The sequence below is a fragment of the Drosophila novamexicana genome, unplaced genomic scaffold, assembly GCF_003285875.2.
Source record: "Drosophila novamexicana strain 15010-1031.04,08,12 unplaced genomic scaffold, DnovRS2.1 tig00000108-arrow-pilon, whole genome shotgun sequence".
In the NCBI taxonomy this organism is placed as follows: Eukaryota; Metazoa; Arthropoda; class Insecta; order Diptera; family Drosophilidae; genus Drosophila; species Drosophila novamexicana.
The window spans coordinates 862,223-884,953 of record NW_020824772.1 but is presented as its reverse complement, the minus strand read 5'-3'; the positions used below and the strand labels follow the sequence as shown (position 1 = coordinate 884,953).

At 39.6% G+C, this 22,731-nt stretch overlaps 2 protein-coding genes across 6 annotated transcripts in view; both read left to right on the top strand.

The window, feature by feature from the left end:
* The window catches only part of LOC115757744 (ABC transporter G family member 23), a 28,554-nt gene extending 7,637 nt beyond the window's left edge, over positions 1-20,917 (top strand). The window contains exons 1-11 of one of the 5 annotated variants that reach the window (XM_030698134.1): positions 3,608-3,979; positions 10,619-10,853; positions 14,802-15,008; positions 17,536-18,052; positions 18,114-18,262; positions 18,505-18,610; positions 18,674-18,955; positions 19,139-19,587; positions 19,682-19,742; positions 19,817-20,148; positions 20,213-20,916. In XM_030698134.1, coding sequence (XP_030553994.1) covers positions 10,840-10,853; positions 14,802-15,008; positions 17,536-18,052; positions 18,114-18,262; positions 18,505-18,610; positions 18,674-18,955; positions 19,139-19,587; positions 19,682-19,742; positions 19,817-20,148; positions 20,213-20,387 — 2,292 coding nt within the window. In that variant the 5' untranslated portion in view covers positions 3,608-3,979; positions 10,619-10,839 and the 3' untranslated portion in view covers positions 20,388-20,916. Of the gene's footprint in view, positions 1-3,607; positions 3,980-10,618; positions 10,854-14,801; positions 15,009-17,535; positions 18,053-18,113; positions 18,263-18,468; positions 18,611-18,673; positions 18,956-19,138; positions 19,588-19,681; positions 19,743-19,816; positions 20,149-20,212 lie in introns of those variants that run through there. The other 4 variants (XM_030698132.1, XM_030698133.1, XM_030698131.1 and 1 more) reach the window with 4 other exon arrangements.
* A 661-nt stretch (positions 20,918-21,578) lies between these two features.
* LOC115757766 overlaps positions 21,579-22,731 on the top strand; it is a 49,040-nt gene continuing 47,887 nt past the window's right edge. Inside the window, exon 1 of the mRNA XM_030698190.1 lies at positions 21,579-21,751. Within this exon, the coding sequence (XP_030554050.1) occupies positions 21,684-21,751 (68 nt within the window). The 5' untranslated portion in view covers positions 21,579-21,683. The remainder of the gene's footprint in view (positions 21,752-22,731) is intronic.

Sequence of the window (22,731 nt, the reverse complement as noted above, 5' to 3'; positions counted from 1 at the left end):
TTAAGAGGCAGACAAACAGACGGACAGACAGACAAACAGACAAACATACAGTCAGACAGACAGAAAACAAAGAAAAAACTGAAATTGAGTCGAAGAGTTAGAAAATTGCAAGCTTTTCGTGTAGCTCGCTTCGCTGGAAATTGCTTGGCCAATTGGGCTATAAACAAATTGTGTACCAATACATACTGTATCTCATATTCTTTTTTTGTTAAGTATATTATGTTTTTTATGTAGTTGGGCAACATATATAGACTCCTGCCTCAGCTCATCCCTCATTTAACATCAGCTTGTTACTATATTATTGAATATATTTAATATGAATTTATTTGCTGTCCAAAAATTTGCTTCCTTGTTTTGATTTAAAGACAATTCTTTGGAGCTTTTTCTTAATAAAAGGCAAAAAAAAATAAATAAATAAATACATAAAATATAAATAAATTACTATCAAGTAATTTTCGTACAAACTAATTAGGTTTTAGTTAATACTATAGTTGTTTTTCTGTGTGGATTAAATATTGCATTATACTTTCGTAATTGCGGCCACAGAAGGCATCAAACATATCTAAATCTGGAATTCAAACCTGAACCCTCTTTATATTGAAGCGTGAACGAGTCGCTTTCAAGAGTTAGGGTATCTCATCTTCCTTGTGGCACACAATTAATGTATGCTCGGGCTTAACGTGTGGGTGTTTCAGCTTAATTTAAACTAAAGCAAAGTTTACGAAAGTCGCGCTATGTAAAAGGCAAAAAACAACGTTTCCAAGCCAGGTCCATGTTGCCATGTTGAAGGTTTTTACAAGAGACTGAAGAGTGCTGCAGCGTTTTTGGGAGGAGGCGGGAGTGGGGCTTGAACGAAGCCGCTTCAACTGCACAAATTGAAACAATATACGAGCTGGCACAAAATACAAGCTGTGTGCCAATGCAAATTAGCTTTAGACTAAGTTAATGCTCGAGCCGGCTATGGAAATTGGAGTAGGCCGCTGTGATTCATGAATCTGGGCATTACAAAATCTGCCAGCGATGATGGAGTGCTGGCAGGCCAGGCCAGGCCCGACTCGGCCCGGCCCGGCACGGCCCGGCCAGGCTGGAAATCACATTGCAGGGCTCATTAGCACGCTGACAGCTGAGAAATTGATGTCAAGTGCGCTGCAAACGACTTACGCAGTTTTGTTTATGTTTATTGTGTGGGTATATGTTTTGTGAATTACATTTTTATTTGACAGCAATTACTGGGCCAGCGCAACCAGGATGTTTACACTCAAAACTGTATTTAAGCGTCATCAAAAAAACACATGTTGCACGCGGCGTATGCGTAATGCGTGCAGGAAGAGCACAAAAATGGCGTCTGCCTCAAAAATATTGATATATGCAGCTTGATAAGCCCGCATGACTTGCTCTTATATTATCAGCCAATATATGTATATAAATTAAATTATATATAAACATAAAGCCTTGCCATTTAATTGTCGCTTTATAAGAAACCCATGTGTAAAAAAATGCTCATGTTTTTTTTAGTTCAGAGCCAAACTTTTTGCACTGTCGCCTGTTCGATATAGAAAAAAAAAACAAAAAACTAAAAATCAAAAATGTCAATTTCAATTTCATGCGCGCTTTGTTACAACATTCAATTTGATGGCACATTTGGCCAACAAACACCCACTGTGATGGGCAGTTGGGCATTTTCAATGTCAGCGTTGCGCAAATGTCGCCCGGCTGGTTTATTTATGTGCAGGCGACAGCACGGGGCATTTTGATATAGTCACTAGATTTGTAACACAAAACAGACTTAAGAGCTGCGTGCAATAGATTATCTACTGTTTTTTAATATATATCAGACAAAAAATGTATACTAATTATATTTTAAAATAATTTTGAACTAAACCAATAATTATAAAAAGTATTATTTTAGGTGCGAATAATCTCTAAAATATATATATGTATTCATAGCTGTGATACAGTTTTTTTTTCCGAATTATAGTTGGTAATAATATAATTATATGATTTTTATTATAATTGTTAACCAATAATGCAACTGAAATAAATTAATATCGGGACAAAAAGAATTGGTTTAAAGTGAGATCAATCTGAAATTAATGCCCTTAGTCAAAGATGTACCTAACAATAATAACAAAAAAAAAGTTTAATAATAATATTAAAATTGATAAATTTCTCAATGAAACTGTTTAAAAATTGCTTTACTTATAAAGCATGTCTCCCACATATAAATGTAATACCTAACACATAACTGTTACTTTATGAACATTTCCCTCAATTTGGACTGAAAGAGCATTTCAACGTCGTCACGATTCACTTACAAAGCTGTTGCTCTTTCTTGTTATTCGTATTTGTCTTCTTCGTCTCTTTCACATGTATCCGAGTTGGAACGCCCTAAGTGAGGCCCTCAAACTGTTAACATATGCATGACATTGAAATTGTGCAATACACAGTTTCAAATTGATTTTGTTGCTGCGCTGCTGCTGCTGCTGTTGTTGTTGTTGTTGTTGTTGTTGTTTTGTTATTGATTTCGCGGTTTATCTATGCGACGTCTGCACGCCCGTCCATCATTCGTCAATTCTCGAGCCGATTCTTCGCCACTTTAATTATTACAATTAAAGCATTAAATATTGCCTTGACCAGGCGCAAAAAATGCCAAACTCGTTGACGTGTCTTTGACTGCGGCTGTGACTTCTTAATGCGCACGCATATTTGGCATTAAGAGCAAATTAAACAAATTATAAGTGATTATTGCTATTTCGCTATTGTTTTTAATGCTTGCCATAGCCATATTTTCGGCCATTTGCTTGAATCAGTTTCGAATTCAAATGCGCTTACTTGCGTCTTTCCGGCTTCATTTTGAGCCTGTTGAGACAGAATCTGGCTGCTATTTCAACAGGTGATGCAATTTGCGGAGAGCGTGTGAATGGTGAGCGGCTGTTACTGTAGCTGTTGCTGTTGCAATTCTGGTTGCTCACAAGAAGAAGAAGAAGAAGAAGAAGCCGCGCATTGTTTTATGCACAGCGCGTAAAGCGACGGCCTGAAGGTCGCCGACTTACATAAGCGCGGCACGACGTCAACGTCAACGTCACAACAACGACGTCGAAAAACCCAACTGCAGCGGCAGCGGCAGCGAGAAGCCCTTTTGTGCTTTGCCCTTAAAGCGTGCACGCATGCTGAATGCTTTGAAGGTGAACGAGCTGCTGCTACTGCTGCCGCTGCGCAAAGGAGCAACAAACGAAGGCAACAAACTTTTCAGCAAAATACGCTCAAAAAGCGCCAGACGACACGCGCTCTTTCCACAAAGCACAGCTCAAATTGAGTGTTTCTTTGAGCGCTTTTGGCGGCGCTGCTCGCACAGGTGCTTTGACTGCTGTGTGGCTTAGCTTTCAGTTGTATTTCTAGCAGCAGCGAGACAGCAACACACGCACATGCAGCAGTGCAGCAGCTCTCTTTCTGTCTCTCACTCACTTGCTCATCCACTCACTGTTAATCTCTCTCGCGCTGACAAAGTGTAAAGTGCAAAGCTAGCAGCGAAGTTGACGTCGACGTCCACGTCGTAGAGCATCAGCGCAGCTCAGCTCTCAGCTTGGGCAACGACTTGAAGTCAGTCTTAGTCGCAGCTTAATGCGAAACACACGCGTCTACGAACTCGCTCCTCCGCCCTGCCATACGCCGCGATAACTAGTGACAACTTTAAGAGCGATAACGATAACAAAGTGCTGATAAAAGTATATATCAAAATCAACACACATATGTGCATACAGCTAGATTGAAGTTTGTGTCCTAAGTCTTCTGTTGTGCGAGAGCAATCAACAGCCAATTAGTGGATTACAACAACAAAAAGAACAACGCACACGCCTAGCAACAGCTTGTGCAAATATTTGCACTTTTGACGACACTTAACGACTCTTTCCTACACACACATACACACGCACACCAACACATACGGAGCAGCGGACAGGAAACGTCTTAAGAACGCACTGTAAGTGTAAATTTGCTAAATCAACAATTGCGAGCTTTAAGATTTGGAGTTTGACGAGTTTGGCACCTCAAGTGCTATATGTTGCAGGAAATCATTGCGCAAACATCATTAGCCCAGCTCGGGCACAACAGTTGAAATATGAGTATAAAGTATAATAATAAGAATATTAATAATACCATAAATATTCTCTGTAAAACAAATGTCCGCCGCTTTGTTGTCTCTTCGAGTCAACAATTACTTTGTGCGGCTTTGTCAGGCCCTCCATCATTGTCCACATCATCAAAGAAACAAAAATAAGCAGCAAAAAATAACATGAAAACATACTCGGCAACGTGACTGTAGCCCCGCCACGCCCCCTCTTCAAGCTCCTGGCACGGCTATGGCTACTGTTTATTTAAAATGTGCAAACGCTCGTCAGCTCCAACGCTGCGCATACAAATGGACAGCTTTTTGCCGCTGCCCAAGCCAAAAAAACGCTGTTAGAATATTCGCAATTATATCCGAGTCCGAGATGGCATTAGGATTGGCACTTACATTTGCTTCATATGGGGCTCTAATCGATTATTATTTTGGTGAAATATTTATCAACTTAAAGCTTATATGTGCTTTTGTTTAAATATTTCTTATAGGGATTTTAATAGATGTTGCAAATAATTCATCTTCATCTAAAAATAATGAAATAAAATCTCAGAACTATCATTAATTTTGAATATTTTGTAATAAGAACTCTAGATTCAAGATCTATGTCTAAAAGATCAATATATATCCTCGCGAAAATATGTAAAATCATTAAATTAAATTGTAATATGAGATTTATTTCCAATCCTTATGAGCTTTAAATGAGCTGTAAACCAATTTTCGGTAAAAGAGATTCCAGCTTTGAATATTTTCATAAACAGATCTTATATTTTATGATCTTTTGAGATAATTCAATACAAATATTTAAAGCTTTAAATGAGCTTTATTGATTTCCTTACTTTACTTTACGCTAGATATAGACTTTCAATTCATATAATTATTCTGGCATACCATTAAATACATTCATTAGACGCTTAAATACTAGCACATGGAAAGTTCAAAGTTGTTTTCAATGATTACTGCTTAGTGAGCACCGTTAACTATTGTTAATCCATATTCGATATTTTAATTGATTCTAACTAAACCCCAGTTAACACTCAATGCATATACATATTTATTTAACTAATGATATAGTGATTAAATGCTTCAATGCAGTTATCATTATTAAATAAAGATCAATGCATTACCGAGCACTGGCTGGAAATCAGCGCTCAGCGTTGAGCCGAGTTTCCAGGTCGTTTCTAATTGGCTATAATTAACAACTATGGCGACGATGACTGCACTGGGCAAGAGGTCAACAGCAATTTGCACGAGCAACGGGGAGGCCGGCATTGCAGCTAAAAGATACGCTCCACGCTCCTCCGTGAGCCCGACTCTAAGTCGCTTGACGTATGTTTGAGCCGTGTTGCTTACAAATTGTGAGCAAAGTTCAGTCTAAATGGGTGTTATGACTTTATCGCATATTCAGCACACACACACGCACACACACACACACAGGCACACTGGGAGATGGAATATATATGGGTACAAACACTGGTACAGATCGAGCAGTGGGCAACAGTAATCACGTTAATATCATTGTGCTTGTCTCTTGAAATAAATATTCAACTGCATTCATTGTCGCATTTTGTGCACCCAACGACCTTCCTCGAGGGAGGCCCTGAAAATTTGTTGTCAAGGTTTTCTTTCCACATTCGCTCTGTGCATTTCCGAACTGTGCAGCGCTGAAAAGCTTCAACTTGAACTGGTATTTTCGGCTTGGGTTTTTTCTTCTTCTGCTTGTCGTTTTTTTTTTTCTTTTTTCTTCGCTGCTGTTTCTTTTGCTCTTTGTTGTGTGCTTATCACGCGCGCGGCTTGGTTCAAGGGAGCATTCATAAAACTAGTATAATGCAAATTGTATCTGAATCTAGATGATTTCTTTTGTTGCTTTGCGACATTTTATTAAAATCCAAGGTAATTGTCATATTTTATAGAGCAAAAAACCAAAGTTGTTATGCAAAACACATAGTTCTAGTTGTTTCGATTAAACGTTTATTAAACCAATTACACACGGTTGGCAGTTGGCTTTCATAATCGTCTAGAGATATTTAACAAATACATTTAGATAGCTGCATCTATAATAAGCGCGTCGCATTGTTGCTGGCTGAAAGCAAAACTGGTAGCTTGGCCATTTAATGACAGCCTCTAATGGTTCAATTAAACACGCGTTGTCGTTGCCTACTGATCGCTTGTAATTTGAAAGCCTGTCACTTGGGCTTGAACTCCAGCCCCTAATGAGTAGGCACCCGATGACATGGCAGCACAATACACATTGGTTGTTTTAATGCCATTGAACTGTCCGCATAATAAGTGTACGCTGATATATCAATCAATACTGAAAAAAGCCTTTAAAGAGTTGTACACTCACTTTTTTCTCAGTACATTAATTATTTAATTGTACATTTCATGACCACATGGAACAGTTGCTGTCGTTCTCGTGTACTTTGAAATTGAATAGTTTTTCTTGTTTCTTGTCTTTTCTTTCAGTATTCACTTATGCAACGGCAAATGGTTGTTAAGTAAATTAATTATTAATTGTGGCAATTGTACAATCTCTTTCAACGAAGCAGTAGCAATTGTGTTATTAAATCAAAGCAAGCCATAGACTGGTTTAACGCTAGCTCGACTCTGCCACTTGCAGTTCTCTAAGTGTGTTTAGGCTAAACAAACAAATAAGTCGTCTAAAATATAGTTTAGGCCAGCTGAAAGCAAGCCAGTCGGTGAGCTTGATTGCCAAATTCTTGGCCATAAAGCGCTACCAAGAGATTATTTAAGGATGGCAATAAACAGCTGTTGTTGTTGTTGTTGTTTCTTGTTGGTGCGGGTGTGCTAAGAAAACGTCTATAGACAGGCCACATAACCAGTTGCCACAACAACAGCAACTAAACTCAGGTACGAGTAAATTAAGCTCAACTGGTTTGCAAGTTGCAGCAACAAGCAAAAGCCATAGCCGCAGCCGAAGAAGTGGCAGGCGTTGCAGACACAAAACTGTGTCGCACACAGCTGCACAGCTCAAGACGTGCCTGAAATTATGTCATCGGAAAAACAAACAAACTGAAAATGAAAACGCCATGAAAAACCCGCAGAGTCCCACAGAGAGCGAAAGTCTTGTGCGCCGGCTCAGGCGCGTATAGCCAAGGCAGTTCTAAGACCACTTGGCCATAACCACAGGCCAGCATACCCTGCCTGCCTTTAAGGCCACTTTAATGACTGTCACATGCCTAGCCCAGCGGCTATTTACTTGTTTTTGTTTTCTTTAATTTTAAATGTCACGCACGCAGAACATGCGTCAGTTAAATTATTGAGCTGTTGGGCCATTTGAATTATTTAGGCAGCAAAATTCAATAAAATGTATTTGGGATTTTCCGGTATGCACACAGATCGTTCGAAGTTTGGCAATTGCCTCGTTGAAAACTAAAATACACAATGAAAATTGAAAACTGAAAATAATATAGTATATATCTATGTATTTGTTGGGTGTGTGTGTGTGCATTGGCCATTTATAAAACAGGCAACTGCTCCGAATGCCCGCCTGCTTGATATTGCCCAATGTTTGGCAATCGCATTTTTATACCCTAACCGAGGGTATCACTAGTTCGAAATGGTTTTATGAACCGCATGCGCAATTTTAAAAGTTTTTTGAAATTTTTTTAGTAGTAGCTCTTCGTTTTTTAATTGTTTATTCTGCTCAGACTGAGCCTTATGAATCTGTGGAAGTTTTTCAAACATTTTTGCGTACAAACAAAAGCTTTTTATTTCGTTTTGGTTTTTCCAATTCTCATTTACTTTATTTTTATTACCTTGTTAGGATAAATAATATATTGAGTCAAGTGATTTTTTAAATAGTCCTAAACAATGCCTAAACGCGGTTTAAACATGTGTTTGTTATTTATTTATCTTATGACAATTTTATTTTTTCACGCTTTCCATTAAAAATAATTCTAAAAAAAGAATTAAAATGGGAATGACAATGCTTAAATGCTGACAGAAAACCCGAAACTTTTTTGTAAGGTTGAAATAAATAAAAAAAAAAGTTTACTTAATAAATAGAGCTTTTTACTGCTTTTAACTGTGATAAAATTAATTGGAAAAAGGATGTTAAGGCGAAAATTTTAAATTAAAAAATAAAATGTTTAGTGAGTATTTTAAAGTTTAAATCGTACAAACTGCGTAGTAGATGTAAAGGAAAAAAAAACATTTACTAACAAATTTGTGGTATTCAAGTGTATTTTTGCTTCGTTAAACTGAATATAGCAGATATTCATATAATTTCTTGCTAGTTTTAAAGTAGTTTTTATATTTTTCTAGTTGCAACCAGTTAAGTCTATTGAATTGCATGTGTGTGCGTGCGTGTGCCTGCGTGTGTGTGTATGGCCAGTTGAAATGACCAAAATGCAGGTTGTTGTGGTTTGTTTATTTGTGCCGCAGATTCATTGAACCCAATTGTGGCCACTTGTTGTTGTTGTTGTTGTTGTCCACTTGTGCAAGTGCGTCATGCGTCAAAGTGCAGCAAAAAGTGCGACTATAGCGTTTAACGTGTTGAAATAATGTGTTTAACAAATATGATTTTAACATTCGCTGACGCATAAATAAAAACTTTCCGTTTGCATTCAGTGCGCAAAACAATTCTCGTTGCACTACAATAACTTAGCTCAGGTTGGAAACAAAAGCCAACTGCTGCCTAAGAATTATTTGTGTGGCATTAGTCAAGTGTTTACTGACAAATTTGCAAAATATACAACAAAAGGCGTCAATGTTACTTTTGTCACAATTGACGTTATTTTATAGTTATTGTTGTTGTGGCTAGCGGCTTTTGGACTTCGTATTGATATGCATTTGAATTGTGCGATTATAGCCATTGCGCTGGCCATATTAATGATCGCAGGCTATAGCCATGATTCAATATACTATGACTTAGCATGACTTAGCATTAATGGTAGACGAAAATAATAAAAGCTCAACCGCAAAGCCGATGTGATAAGGTCGAGTCTGAAATGCGCTATTCTGTGGCTTAGATTATGATTTTATATAGATAAACAAGCTGTTTAACTAGGAAAATTATCGGCTTAAGCCCAAGATTGGCCGTTAGGTTAAGTTTGCGCACTTAGCCTTACACAAATATGAACCCAAGTTTTATTTCGCAGCTTGCTTCGCTTTCTTTTGTAGAATTTCAAATGAAATAGTTAAGTTTATTATGTTTACTGTGAAATCATTCAGTAATAGATTTTCTTAAATGTTGTCCGCAGCTAAAAAATGTTGCAATTAAATTTTCAAATATTCAAAACAATTTATTTATCATATTTTTCCACTGTTATTTGTGCTACAAATTCGGCTTAAATTATGAGCTGCTTTGTCAGAAAATAATTGTTGTTCCCGGTTCGAACCGGTAAGGTAGGCATGCTTGTTTCAAGTTCCATGACCATTTTCTAATTATTTTATATTTATTTATTTATTAATGGTCGACAAAACGAGTGTCTTCCTCATTATTCAATAGAATATACAATAGAATTTTATGCTAAAAGCCTAGTTAAAGGATACAATTTTCTAAATAGCATCACCGACCGATGGAGGTGTTTTATTTGCCAGTCCGGCCAGCTGTGCCCCTTTTCACAGCTAATTTTGTCAGTGACGCTATTAGAGCCTACATCTAAGCAGAAGGTTGTAAGTAGGAAAAAAGTGTTTTCAAGTATCATTAAAATAATCTTAATTTGCTATATTAATAAAGAAAATACAATAAATAGGAAAAATGAAAGTAAGAAGAATTGTTAATAAAGTAAAGCAATGTAAGTTAGATAAAGAGTGTTAAGTAGATAGGACAGAGAGAAAAGTAATGGGAAATCACCGACCCGGTGGGGGAAAAATTTTTCAGCCTGTCCGGCAAGCTATGCCCCTGCTCATAGCTGGGAATGGTCAGCGACTTCCCGAAGGTATCCTGAAAGCAACGATTTTATTAGGGGTAGAGACAGTTCGGTAGAGAAAACGTGATGCAAACTATTATAATTTTTACATAGCACGCGAAAAGGATTGTGCATAGCGTAGTCTGTTGTGCACGTAGATAGTAAAAAGGGGCGATAATTTCTGGTTGGTCTAGCCGGAACAGAGAATTGAAGACGCCCTAGCAGAAAAGGAGAATCTATGTCGCCAATAATCAACTTATGTAGAAGGACAACACCGAGAATTGTCCTACGGTTGGTTAACGACGGAAGGTTGAGAAGAAGCAGTCTGCTGGAGTAGGATGGCAACCGAAGATTAGGGTCCCAATTTAAACCTCGTAAGGCAAAAAGCAGAAATTGCTTCTGAACAGATTCAATACGATTCAAGAGTATACAAACAGTTGAAATACCTTCATTTTATTCATCATGTGTCATATTGTTCGATTCGTGTTGATGCGATGTTGTGATGCAAGCAAGAAAGTGCCTTTAAAGCTCGTCAAACTCCAGATACAGCCGCATGCATAAATGAAACAATAATTTATGCTCTTAACATGATCATTGTCTATATATTTATTTATGTACATTTCAGCAATGTGGGCATAAAACGTCAAACTACACTTGAGCATTGCGAAAGATTGACCGCAACGCACAGTTACGAGTTACGTTTAGGTTATTGTGTGTGCGTCTTTTTTTGTTGGGGTAAAAGGCAGGGTAACTAGCATTTAAATAGCTAAACAAAAGCCAAATAAAGCTAAACATAATCAAAGCAAACACCCACCGCTGGCGGCGCAACAACAAACACACAACAAAATGCTGATATCAACGTAAGTAAAAGTACAAAAAAATTTAAAAAGAAATAACTAAAATAACAATAACAGCTACAATAACAGGCAAAAATTGTTAATTGCAATCAAAATGTGAAGCCCACAAAATAAAACAAAAGCAACAAACACAATTTTTGACCCACTGATGTTGACCCAGTTGAAGTTGGGTTTTTTAATCAAAAAACAACTCGATTGCTCGCCGCGCAGGCTTCCTTTGCACCACGTCAATCAGTCAGTCAGTCAGTCAGTCAGTCAGTCGGTCCGTCAGTCAGTCAATCAGTCAGTCACTTAGTCTTCCTGCTGTTGCTTTTGCACTTTGTCGCCCCATAAATATTGCATAATCTGTGCAGCTCTTGCTCTGTGGGATCTCTCGCCTATAGCTTGTGATTTGACTTTTCCTACGCTTCGCCCTTCGCGCAGCTTTTTGTGCTCATGTGTGTGTGTGTATCTGTGTATCTGTCTTTTGCATATTTGCGCGCTGCGTCAAGCGAAAAGTCCGACCGCATTTTTGCGCAGGGCGAACAAGTTTGTAATTGTGTCAAATACTCATACTCGATGGGCCATTGCATAATGTGGCCATATCAATGTCTCATTTGTCAGCATCTTCATGCGATTTTGCCAGCTTCAATTTATTAATATATTGACTTCCGTTGAAAACAATATTTGAACAGAACTTGGCATTTGAATGCCACACGCTAAAATAAAATATGAATATTAAAAGTCGACAAGCAAAATGTGCTTTGAACAGGCATGCGACTAGCAGATACCCTGTGCTGTGTACTCAGGAAATGTATCTGTTAGTCGAATCACTTTCGAATATCTTTCTTGCTGAGTTTCGTACAGTTCCTGTTTTTATTGTTTGTCTCCAAATTTGCATATTTGAATGGAAATTTCTGAAGTGTCTTGTTGTTATCTTGGAATTCCCCGACGTGCGCAGGCTAAGAATATATATATGTACGTATATACATTCCTTGAGGGTTAAGCATTTTAATTTATATGCCCATCATGCAGCGCATCCAGGCGTGACGAACGCCCAGCTCCGACCGAGAGAGAGAGAGAGAGAGAGAGAGAGAGAGAGAGAGAGAGAGAGAGAGAGAGAGAGAGAGAGAGAGAGAGACAGAGAGAGACAGAGAGAGCGGGAGTAAGCGAAAGAGAGTGCCAGCTGCGACTCAGATGCGTCTTAAAAGCGTCTGGGCTTGTTTAGATTGCGTGCCTCGCATTAATTTAATTACATATGATTAGATAGATCAATCATTCTCAACCAGTTGCTGTTGTTGTCGCAAATGCAATTGCAGCTAAGGCTTATGTAAGTGCATTATGGCTGATTGTCGAAATAAACAAAATAAATTCATCACTCGCCTGTCATAACACATTTCCTGGCTGCTGACTCAGTGCTCTGACTCGGGGATTTACCAAAAGAGTTCCACAAAATAGCTTACGAGAAGATTGTCTAGTGTGGGCTGGCTGGGAGATGAGCTCATTAGCACGTGGAAATGGGGACCTTTTGACCATATTATAATTACAAACTGTCAGCGCGATAGTTGTTTAACTGCGTGCACATTTTATTTGGCATGGAGTCTAAAGAGTTTTTCTAGTTTTTAATTGCACACAAATTTTGTTTAAACGGCATTTTTAGAAATTGTTAAGATATACATTAGGGTATTTATGTGTTGTGTATTTCAAGAAATATATTAGGTACACGCCTTCGCACACATGCGCCCACAAAAAAGTTTACTTTATTGGCTAATCTTATGACATTTCTCACGGCGTTTCGTAATTTTATTTTGTCACCCGAAAACAACACAAATAACGATGCATATTTTGTTAATAGGCGTGTGTGTGTATGCAGCTTAATAGTGCTCTAATAGCTAATTAAATTATCAATAAGCATGCACAAATAGCAACAACAAACAAAAAAACGATCAAATTTCCAGCCATAAATGTCAAACGCACCCAAAAAACTAAAAAAAAAAATTAAAAAAAAAAATGTTGGCCTGTTGTCATTATAAAAAACTACTTGGCCTGACCTTGTCCATTGTTGACTGTGCACACACACACACACATACACAGTGCACACGTATAAAGGCACACAGAAATTTACGCAATTTACGCATACACATTTGTTGGCTCTGACTAACTCAATAATAGACAGACACACACACAAAACGCAAATCGAAAGACTCAAGCAACGAACTTGAAATAGATTTCGTCAACGACTTGCTGCTTGCTAGTTGTGTTAGTTGTTGTTGCTGCTGCTGTTGCAGCATGACATTCCTGAAATGTGTTTCATTTACAGAATTAATTTGTCCAGAGCTTAAACAGTTGCCCCGCCCGGTCGCAATATGCAAATATTATTATCCGATAGGCTTTGCTTTTGAGGATGTTTGCCTGGCACTCACCGCAGCCATCAGCTATTGGGCAATCACAGTCAGTCGCTCATTCTCTTATTCGCAGCTCTCAGCTTATACGAAATGCAAACATTTTGCTGTCTGATTGGCTGCTTAAAATATTTATTTATATGCTGGCGGGTAGTCGCAATCTCTTAGCCCTAAAGCAAACGAAGATATATATATTTTTTATTGAGATATTCACGTTGACGCTGGCAGCGTTCAGTCAATGACCTTGAACTAATTTCCCATTAAATTCGATATGCCTTAAATACATTTATTTATATATTTTGGTTATGACTTGCATTTTATTAATGACTTAAAAGCCCGAACTTTTATTAGGTGTACATTTTATGAAGAGCATGTTAGTCTGTTTGCGTGTGTTTGTCAGCCAATTAGTCACACTCTTTGCCAAAGAAATTCATCAACATGGCCCACGGTGCAGCTAACCTTGACCCAAATGAGGCACTCTCTGCTGCCGTTATATGGTCTCAGTGCAGTTTTGGGCATGCGCCGGCCGCTGCGCTAACTCAATTAAGCAGTTGGCAGCGTATTTGCATTGCAATTGCACAATCGACGCGTCAAATGAAAATGCAAATACAAATGCGAATGCATTTTGCATAAGTATGGATGCATGTATTTGACTAACGGCTGACCAACTGCTGCTGTCGCTGTTGGGCAATCAAGCAGACCAGACCAGACCAGGCTAAGCCAGTGCGGCTTTAACCACTCGGAGGCATTCACTTGCACACCAAAGTTTGTTGGCAGAAAAAAGAAACGTTGAGTAAGACTCTTCTCTGCACAGCATAGTGTGTGTGTGTGTGTATGTCTCAATGTGTGTATGTGTGAGTGTCTGTGTGACTACCAAATGGCTTGGTCAAACTATGCATTGAAAAGAAAAGTGTTGCCAAGCTGCTTTTGTTGTTGGCCACATAAGTCGTTTGCGTTATGTTTTTGCAATGTGATGCTGACATAGTTTATATACCCTGTACGCTAAAAATTACACCGATTGGGCATGATAAACCTATGCTTGTTAATCTTGAAAATTACAAAAAGCTGTGCAGGTTAATTTTTTCAAGTATTTTATTTATTTATTTTTGTAACGATTAAACTTTGCCAATACAAAAATGTTAACATATGGATTTTTATGTGCCCATATACAAATCCAGGTTATTTTAGATTTGATTAAAGCCTCTATATAGCAGATAAATGTAAAGTGTCATCTAATCGATATCGATACATCTGCTTTATATCTCAAATATATTATACGTCATATGTAAAAAAGTTGGCATCAGTAGAGGGTATCGCTTAGTCCATCATTCTCGAGCACAGCATAATCGCTGGTTATGTGTATTAATGATAGTCAACCGGCTGCACATGAGAGTGGGTCAACAGGAAATGTTCAAAGCTGTGCACGATTCTAAAACGAATGACTTAGGCAACAAACAAACAAAATGTGACTCTATTTTACTTTTGTATACATATCTTATCTGTGCTTTAGTTACTGTTTATCAGCGTTGTCACTGGCCATATTATTAACAGACTCGTTTTTTATTTACAGTGTCTCCACAGACTCCGTCATGACGGCCACAAACAACGATGGTGGCACACAGCCGAATCCGGTGACCGTTTGGGGTGCGCCCGCGGCTGGGCCGAGGAACACACAGGCGGCGGTATCAGTGCGACACGCCTTTAAGGCCTATGGCAAGAAGAAGAACGCTAATCAAGTGTTGAACAATTTGAATATGACAGTGCCTAAGGGCACAATGTAAGTACACAGACTCCAAACAATTTCATATGGACAGATATGTCAGCCCGCAGTCAATGCTAATCAAGATTTCAACGAAAAAAAGTGAAATGTTGACAGCTGCCAATAAATTGGAAACGGCGAAAGTAATTCACACATATCACTTAACGCGACATCAATATCTGCTATAGTTACTATATATGGTATATGGCTATATGCCATACAGAACCACATTCAATGTTAAATTCGTTTTTAATTCGAATTTCCTTGTAGCAGGTTTACGCTTGCACAACCAGCGCGTATTTTCCGTGTGGCCTAATCAAAGGTCAACCGATTGCTCGCCAACTTTAATAGCCGCAATTAACTATGCTTCTACAAGTGTGTGTGTGTGTGTGTGTTTGAGTGTGCGCGCAGTTCGATCTAAATACAAGCGTAACTAGTTTCGAGCGTCTTGTAATTGAAACAACATTTTTGCATTGTAAATTGATGCTGCGGCAAATTAAACGTGTTTACCGCGTATGCGCTCGTTATGGCCTAGGGTTGTCAGAGCTGTTAAAAAAAAAAAAAACGAAAAGATGATTTAGCTTTGGCTTATGCAAGACTCAATGCCGCAGCAACAGACTTCTTTGTTAATTGGCTATTAAAAGTGTCTGAAAACTTGGTCTAAGGGCATGCACAATCTAAGCAATTCATATTAATTATTCACATTTAAAAGACACGCGCGTGCTTTACAGCCTTATAAAATTGGCCACAAAACGATTAATATGCCAAATTCAATTTAAGTGCTCACCCGCTCTCTATCGTTCTCTCTCTCTCGCTCTCTAGTTGCCAGATTTTTTGGCAAACATTTAGCGGCCATAAAATTCAAATCGCAAATTGTTTTTATGATTTTTAGCTTTGGCATTGGCATGACGGTTGGTCCGGCATTCTTTTAGCCACAATTGATTGCGCAAACCAAAACAAATATAAATAAAAAAAAAACCAAATTTCCTAACTGCATTAAATTCTGTGCTTGACCCAGTATTTAAATATAATCCACATGCTATAACGGTTATATGTTTATATAAACTAGCTTGATCAATTTCGGCTTGACCTAGGTCAGGTTGGCAGTCAATGAACCCCAGAGCTGTAGCTTAATGGTTTTTTCTATTTTTTATTTGTGTTTTGGGTCGTGTCAAAGTCGCTGCGTTAATTAAAAGCTGAGACGCCGACATTTTCGTGAACTCACACAAAATTCGATTCGTTAAATGCTGGAGCATGTTAATTATAATAATAAATCCAATAACAAGCCGAAACGTGCGACCTACGTGCCGCAAAAATATTGTCAAGGGCTGCATGCCGAAAGACCAAAAACCAGATGATAGACGACAGACGCGTTCTCCATAACGCAACGATAACAACAATAATATTAATTGTAATGATCGTGTTGTTATTGTTATTGTTGCTGATGATTATGGGTCTGGCAAAGAAGGTGGAGTCGGGTTGCGGCATTTGTTAGCTGACTGCGAAAAACATGTCTCCGTTTTCAAGGTGAACATTTCGAAATAATTCAACTTGAACTGCTGAAATTAACATTGACATCGCCGTTGACACGGCACGAATAGCCCCACACACCCATGTACACACACACACGCACACACACCTGCACTGACTTTTACTGACTTATAGGTATGGCTTCTATATAGGTATGTGCACGTCAGCACTTATTTCTCGATTTATCTAATTTTTGTGCCGAGCTCGCATAAAAAGCGTTTTGACAGAAGAGCGTGCGCTTTCATGCTTGGCTAACAGATAGAATATAAAAACAAAAACATTTTGGACGTTGCAGTTTGGGGCTATTTAATAATGTATATAAATGCTCCATTCTCAGCTTGTGGGCGTGGCACACATGTTTGGCGTCAGCTTTCAGAGAGATTTTTTGTTGTCGCATGTGCTAGACTTTGTTCTAGCTATAAAGCTGAGGCAGATGTGCCTGGCCGGGGGAATTAGTGGGCGTGGCAAAAAGTAATTTAAGTCTATAATATTGAAAATATTTTGGTTGTAATAACATAGTTGAAGTGATTCGATTTAGGGTTTGAACTAATGTAGCCTCTTTTGGTTTCCTTTTTTAACCTGGTTTTTCACCACACTGAATCTAATTTTGATTAAACTCTGGTTCAATGCAATGTTGCCCAATTTGAAATCAACTAAATCATAAGAAAACGTTGTACACAGTTCGGCTTATCATCAAAAAAAAAAAAACATATTTTAACGCAGGGACCGAAGCACTTAGGCTTAGGCCCAGCCTAAAGTTTTTTTCTTAAGAAATTAAATATATTCCTGTGTTGCGAAGGCTAGTCCGCAAATATCTTAAGTATCGTACTGGGAGTATAAGAATATGACAACCAAGTCGAATAGAGCTCAGATGCTCACGAAAATGTGGCTAGCATTCGTTAAACTATGTACTGACAGTCAGACTATTCATCAAACTAATATGGACGTTTTACTCTCTGGGTACACGGTGCTCAATCTTTTTCACCTCTCAACAAACTCTTGCATCCACCCTCAGCTATGGCCTGCTGGGTGCCTCCGGCTGTGGCAAGACCACTCTGCTCTCCTGCATTGTGGGTCGTCGCCGTATGGATGCCGGCGAGATCTTTGTGCTGGGCGGCAAGCCGGGCACACGCGGCTCAGGCGTGCCCGGCAAGCGTGTGGGCTATATGCCGCAGGAGATTGCGTTGTACGGCGAATTCTCTATACAAGAGACCATGATGTACTTTGGGTGGATCTTTGGCATGGAGACCAAGGAGATATTGGAGCGCTTGCAGTTTTTGCTCAACTTTCTCGATCTGCCTTCGGAAAAGCGTCTCGTGAAGAATCTGAGCGGTGGCCAGCAGCGACGCGTCAGCTTTGCTGTGGCTCTCATGCATGATCCAGAACTGTTGATTCTGGATGAGCCCACAGTGGGCGTAGATCCGCTGCTGCGACAGAGTATCTGGAATCACTTGGTGCACATCACCAAGGCGGGCCAAAAGACGGTGATCATAACCACCCATTATATCGAGGAGGCGCGCCAGGCGCACACGGTAAGTGGCACCCTGCCGAGGCCAATCCACATGCGAAACTTAATGTGATGATTACTTTCAGATTGGTCTGATGCGTTCTGGCCACTTGCTGGCTGAGGAGTCGCCCAGTGTGCTGCTGACCATGTATAAGTGCATTAACCTCGAGGAGGTCTTTCTCAAGCTGTCGCGCATCCAGAGCCAAAAGGGCGATGTGACCCATGTGAATTTCAGGTGAGTGTTGATTCTGTGCTCTGCATGCTGCACGTAGTTAATATGTAACTGAAACCCGTAACCGTCACTCATCTAATCTATGTATCTCTTGATTCTATTGGACCTGACACTCGCATGCTTGCAATCTATGTACCACCAACCATCTCTCTCTCACTCTCTCTCTCTGTGTGTGTCTGTGTGTTTGTTTGTGTTGATATCGATGACAGTAACAACATCTCGTTGCATGCCATGGCCTTTGGCAGCAAGATGGATAAACCCAGCTCCAGTCAGGAAGGCGGCGTCGTGGGTCTGAATTTCCATCAGAGTAAGGAGGTGCTGATCAATGATAGCAATGGCTCCATTTACACGGTCTGTTTGGCCCACCATAACGCCTTCAATTTGCCCGCTAACAAGTTCTTCACTTTTCAACAGCTGAACCAGGAACCGTACAGTCCGCCGCCTTCGAAGCGCCAGAACAATCCCAACGATGAGGAAAGCTGCCAGGATTGCTTTGCGGATCTGTGCAAGGTCACCTCTAAGGGCAAGATACGCGCTCTGCTGACCAAGAATATGCTGCGAATGTGGCGCAACGTGGGCGTCATGTTGTTCATCTTTGCGCTACCCGTGATGCAGGTTATACTCTTCTGTTTGGCCATTGGACGCGATCCACAGGGCCTCAATTTGGCCATTGTCAACAACGAAATGAACAACACGGTGAGTACATGAGAATGTATGAAATAATAAACATGCAGCTTCCTAACCCTTGCCGTCAGTCAGTCAGTCAGTCAGTCAGTCAATCAATCAGCCCCTCAATAAATTAGTTAGAAGGAACAGTCATATAAACATAAATAGATACCATATACGGCTTTGCTAATTAAACTTGATTACCAAACGCAGGATACCTGCTTCTGGGAGGATGGCTGTCACTTTGCCAATCTGGGTTGTCGCTACTTGAATCATTTGAACACAAGCGTGGTGAAGAGGTATTACACGGATATAGAGGACGCCAAGGCGGCGGTGCGACGGGGCGAGGCTTGGGGCGCTGTGTACATTACGGAGAACTTTACGGATGCGTTTACGGCGCGCGCTGCCTTGGGCCGGGACTCAGACGACGAGACAATTGAGCAGTCCGAGGTGAAGGTGTGGCTGGACATGTCCAATCAGCAAATTGGCGTCATGCTCAATCGTGACATACAGCTGGCCTATCGTGACTTTGCCATGGGCCTGCTCGGCCAGTGCGGTAACAATCCAAAATTGGGCGATGTGCCCATACAGTTCAGGGAACCCATCTATGGCACAATGAATCCATCCTTTACCGATTTCGTTGCACCTGGCGTGATATTGACGTAAGTGCCAATTTGCATGGTCACATTAATATTAATTGTATTCCATGACATTATTGTTTATTCTTCCATGTATATATATATATGTTTTTTATAGCATTGTCTTCTTCTTGGCTGTGGCATTGACGTCATCCGCGCTGATCATCGAACGCACTGAGGTGGGCAAATCGAATAACAAGAATAAGAACAACATCTCAACATGGTTGTCATTGCTTATATACTCTTTCCTTAGGGCCTGCTGGACCGCTCTTGGGTTGCCGGCGTCTCACCCGGCGAGATTCTCTTCTCGCATGTCATCACCCAGTTTGTGGTCATGTGCGGTCAGACAACGTTGGTGCTCATCTTCATGCTGGTCGTCTTTGGCGTAACCAACAACGGTGAACTGTTCTGGGTGATTGTTTTGACGCTGCTCCAAGGCATGTGCGGCATGTGCTTTGGATTCCTCATCTCCTCCATTTGCGAACTGGAACGCAATGCAATACAGCTGGCACTGGGCTCCTTCTATCCCACGCTGCTGCTGTCCGGCGTTATTTGGCCCATTGAGGGCATGCCTGTGGTGCTGAGGTAAGCCTAATCTGCTCTGATCCTCTCAAGCATTTGCTCTAACCGCTTCACTTCGCCCATCTAGATACATCTCGCTGTGCCTGCCGCTGACGCTGGCCACATCCTCGCTGCGCTCCATATTGACGCGCGGCTGGGCGATATACGAGTCCGATGTGTACATTGGCTATGTGAGCACGCTGTCCTGGATTTTGGGCTTTCTGGTGCTGACGATGCTGGTGCTGCGCTCCAAGCGCGGCTAGAGTGCGCCGGGCGCGGGGTTCTTAAGTTTTAGAAAACTAATTTTAAATGCGTCAAACTTAATTAGTTTGCGTTTAGACTAGGCCGCTTTTAGTAGTCATCCCCTGTCTGCCCCTTCTCCCGTAAGCCACCACCCCCACACACTTAACACACCTCTTAAAAATTCGGAGGTTCTAGCGTGTTTCCAGCTCTTTGCTTTATTTTCTGTCTTTTTCACTTTTCAATCTGCCTAAATGTCATAAATTATTTAAGCACACATGCTACTTCTTCTTCTTACTATGTTTCATTCCTTGCAAACTTTTCCTTAATTTAAGTTGTGCACATTTTTTGTAGTTTAATTCATAAGGTTTAGGTACATAAATCAATTGTTGTAAATATTTAGAATCTGCAACGTTATCACACGGCAAAACCAACAATGGAACCCCCAATAGTTAGTGACGTCTCGAGCGTCAAATAATTTCGCAAGACACTTTCTGAAATTCATATTCTTAAAAAAAAAAACAAATAGAAAAAAAACAAACAGAAAAAAAAAACAAAAAAAAAAACGGGCAAAAAGCACACAACTAATTTTATATATTTTCAATGGACTGTGATTGTACTTTTTTTTTGTTTTAATATTGCACGCATATTCAACTTGGGCGCGAGCCCCAAGAAGTATACATAAACAGAAAACAAGCGAAACAAGAAAAAATATCAAACAAAAAAAAAATAATAATATTGGTGGGGTTTGTTAGTAACATTAAGTAGCTTAAAACATTTTTGTATGGGTTTAAGTTTTTTAAGTTAAAACGTAATTAAATACATTAATGTTAACTATACTACTTAAATGATAATATAAATGTTATATATTTCTGTGGAAATGTTATGCAAGCGGCATAAATATTTCTCAACGAACAAAACAACAAACAAACGAACAAAACAAGATACTTCTTATTTAAGCAACATTAATAATGTGAACGCAATTATGTATAAATAATAAAAATGAATAAAATCCAAACTTTAAAGCCATTTCTTTCGCAAAACTTAAGAAAAAGTCAAAACAGTTAGTAATTTCACATTTGAATTGGCGCTTAGCTGCGCAGTAATCGTTACACAGCACTGCTATTGCTGCGTGAGTTGGCAGCACCGCGTTTTAGTGCTGCCCAGCGCGCGCATGAAACATATGTTCGTTGCGCTCTCAGCAGCAAGAAGAAGTATCATAACAAAGAAAATTTCGCGAATGAAGTTCATTTTAACGTTTGCAAATAAGCAAAATGTGATAAATGCGTAATTAATAAAATCACATTTAGCACAACAAAATGGACAAGTCCAGCGCCTATGAGAAATTCACTGGCCATGTTGACCAACTGCGTAATACAGAATGCAGGTGAGCGTTTGTTTGTGTTTTTTTCTGCACTGGGGCTGCAACAGACCGGCAACAGTTTGTTATTGCGCAAAGGAAAAAAGTGCCTGCAAATTGCATTATAATTCGGCATTCAAAACATTTTCTGCTGATATTGATCAAACAACATTAGCTGTTGCTGTTAGCTGTTGCTCAAGAACAGCCAGCGCAGCGGGTTGCACATTCGCAATGACGTCATCAAATACCTTTGCAATAAGCGGATTACAGTGGGCACTCTTAACCGTAAACTATGATAAACGTATTAATGCGAGAAACATAAGTTGAGTATTAACTGAACAGGTTTCCATTTGCTGATTCTCAAGTTCTTTGTCGTAGATCTATTTTGAACGTCAACACTTCGAGATTAACAGACTATGTAAAGAAAAACCAGGTATTAACTGTAGAGCGTACCATCAAAGAGTTAGTTGCTCGAAGTCCAGGGGCTAAAGCTTATGGTAACTCGATCAAGGCTGCGAACAACAATACATTTTTGTAGATTGTGGAAATTTATAAACATCCGAAGTGTGCATATTCTTGATCATACCTGACAGCTGTTGCGATATAGCCATAAGTTTGTATGAAAACAAATATTTCAGTTACATATAATGAAACCTTGCATATATAGCAGATCCGATTACATTAGCTCATAGCTGGCACAGAAACAATCGGTTCGAAGTTGAGTTAAGTCAAACCTTTCGAGCCTTACTCTGCTCCACGCAATCTCATCAGATGCGAATTACAATATAATATGGTTCTTATAGGAACAGCCGGCTTAAAGTTGAAGTTGATATTGCTTGTATGTTAAAGAAGACATTTAAAAAAGTTACTTTATTTGCTGCACATAGGCACTGACACATTTTCTGCCTATTGTGTAGTTGTAGTTGTGCCAGGAGCTTATGCCTCAGCCTCAAAGTGGGCAATCATCATGGAAAATCCCTTCGTCATCATGCCACCCGTCCAAATAT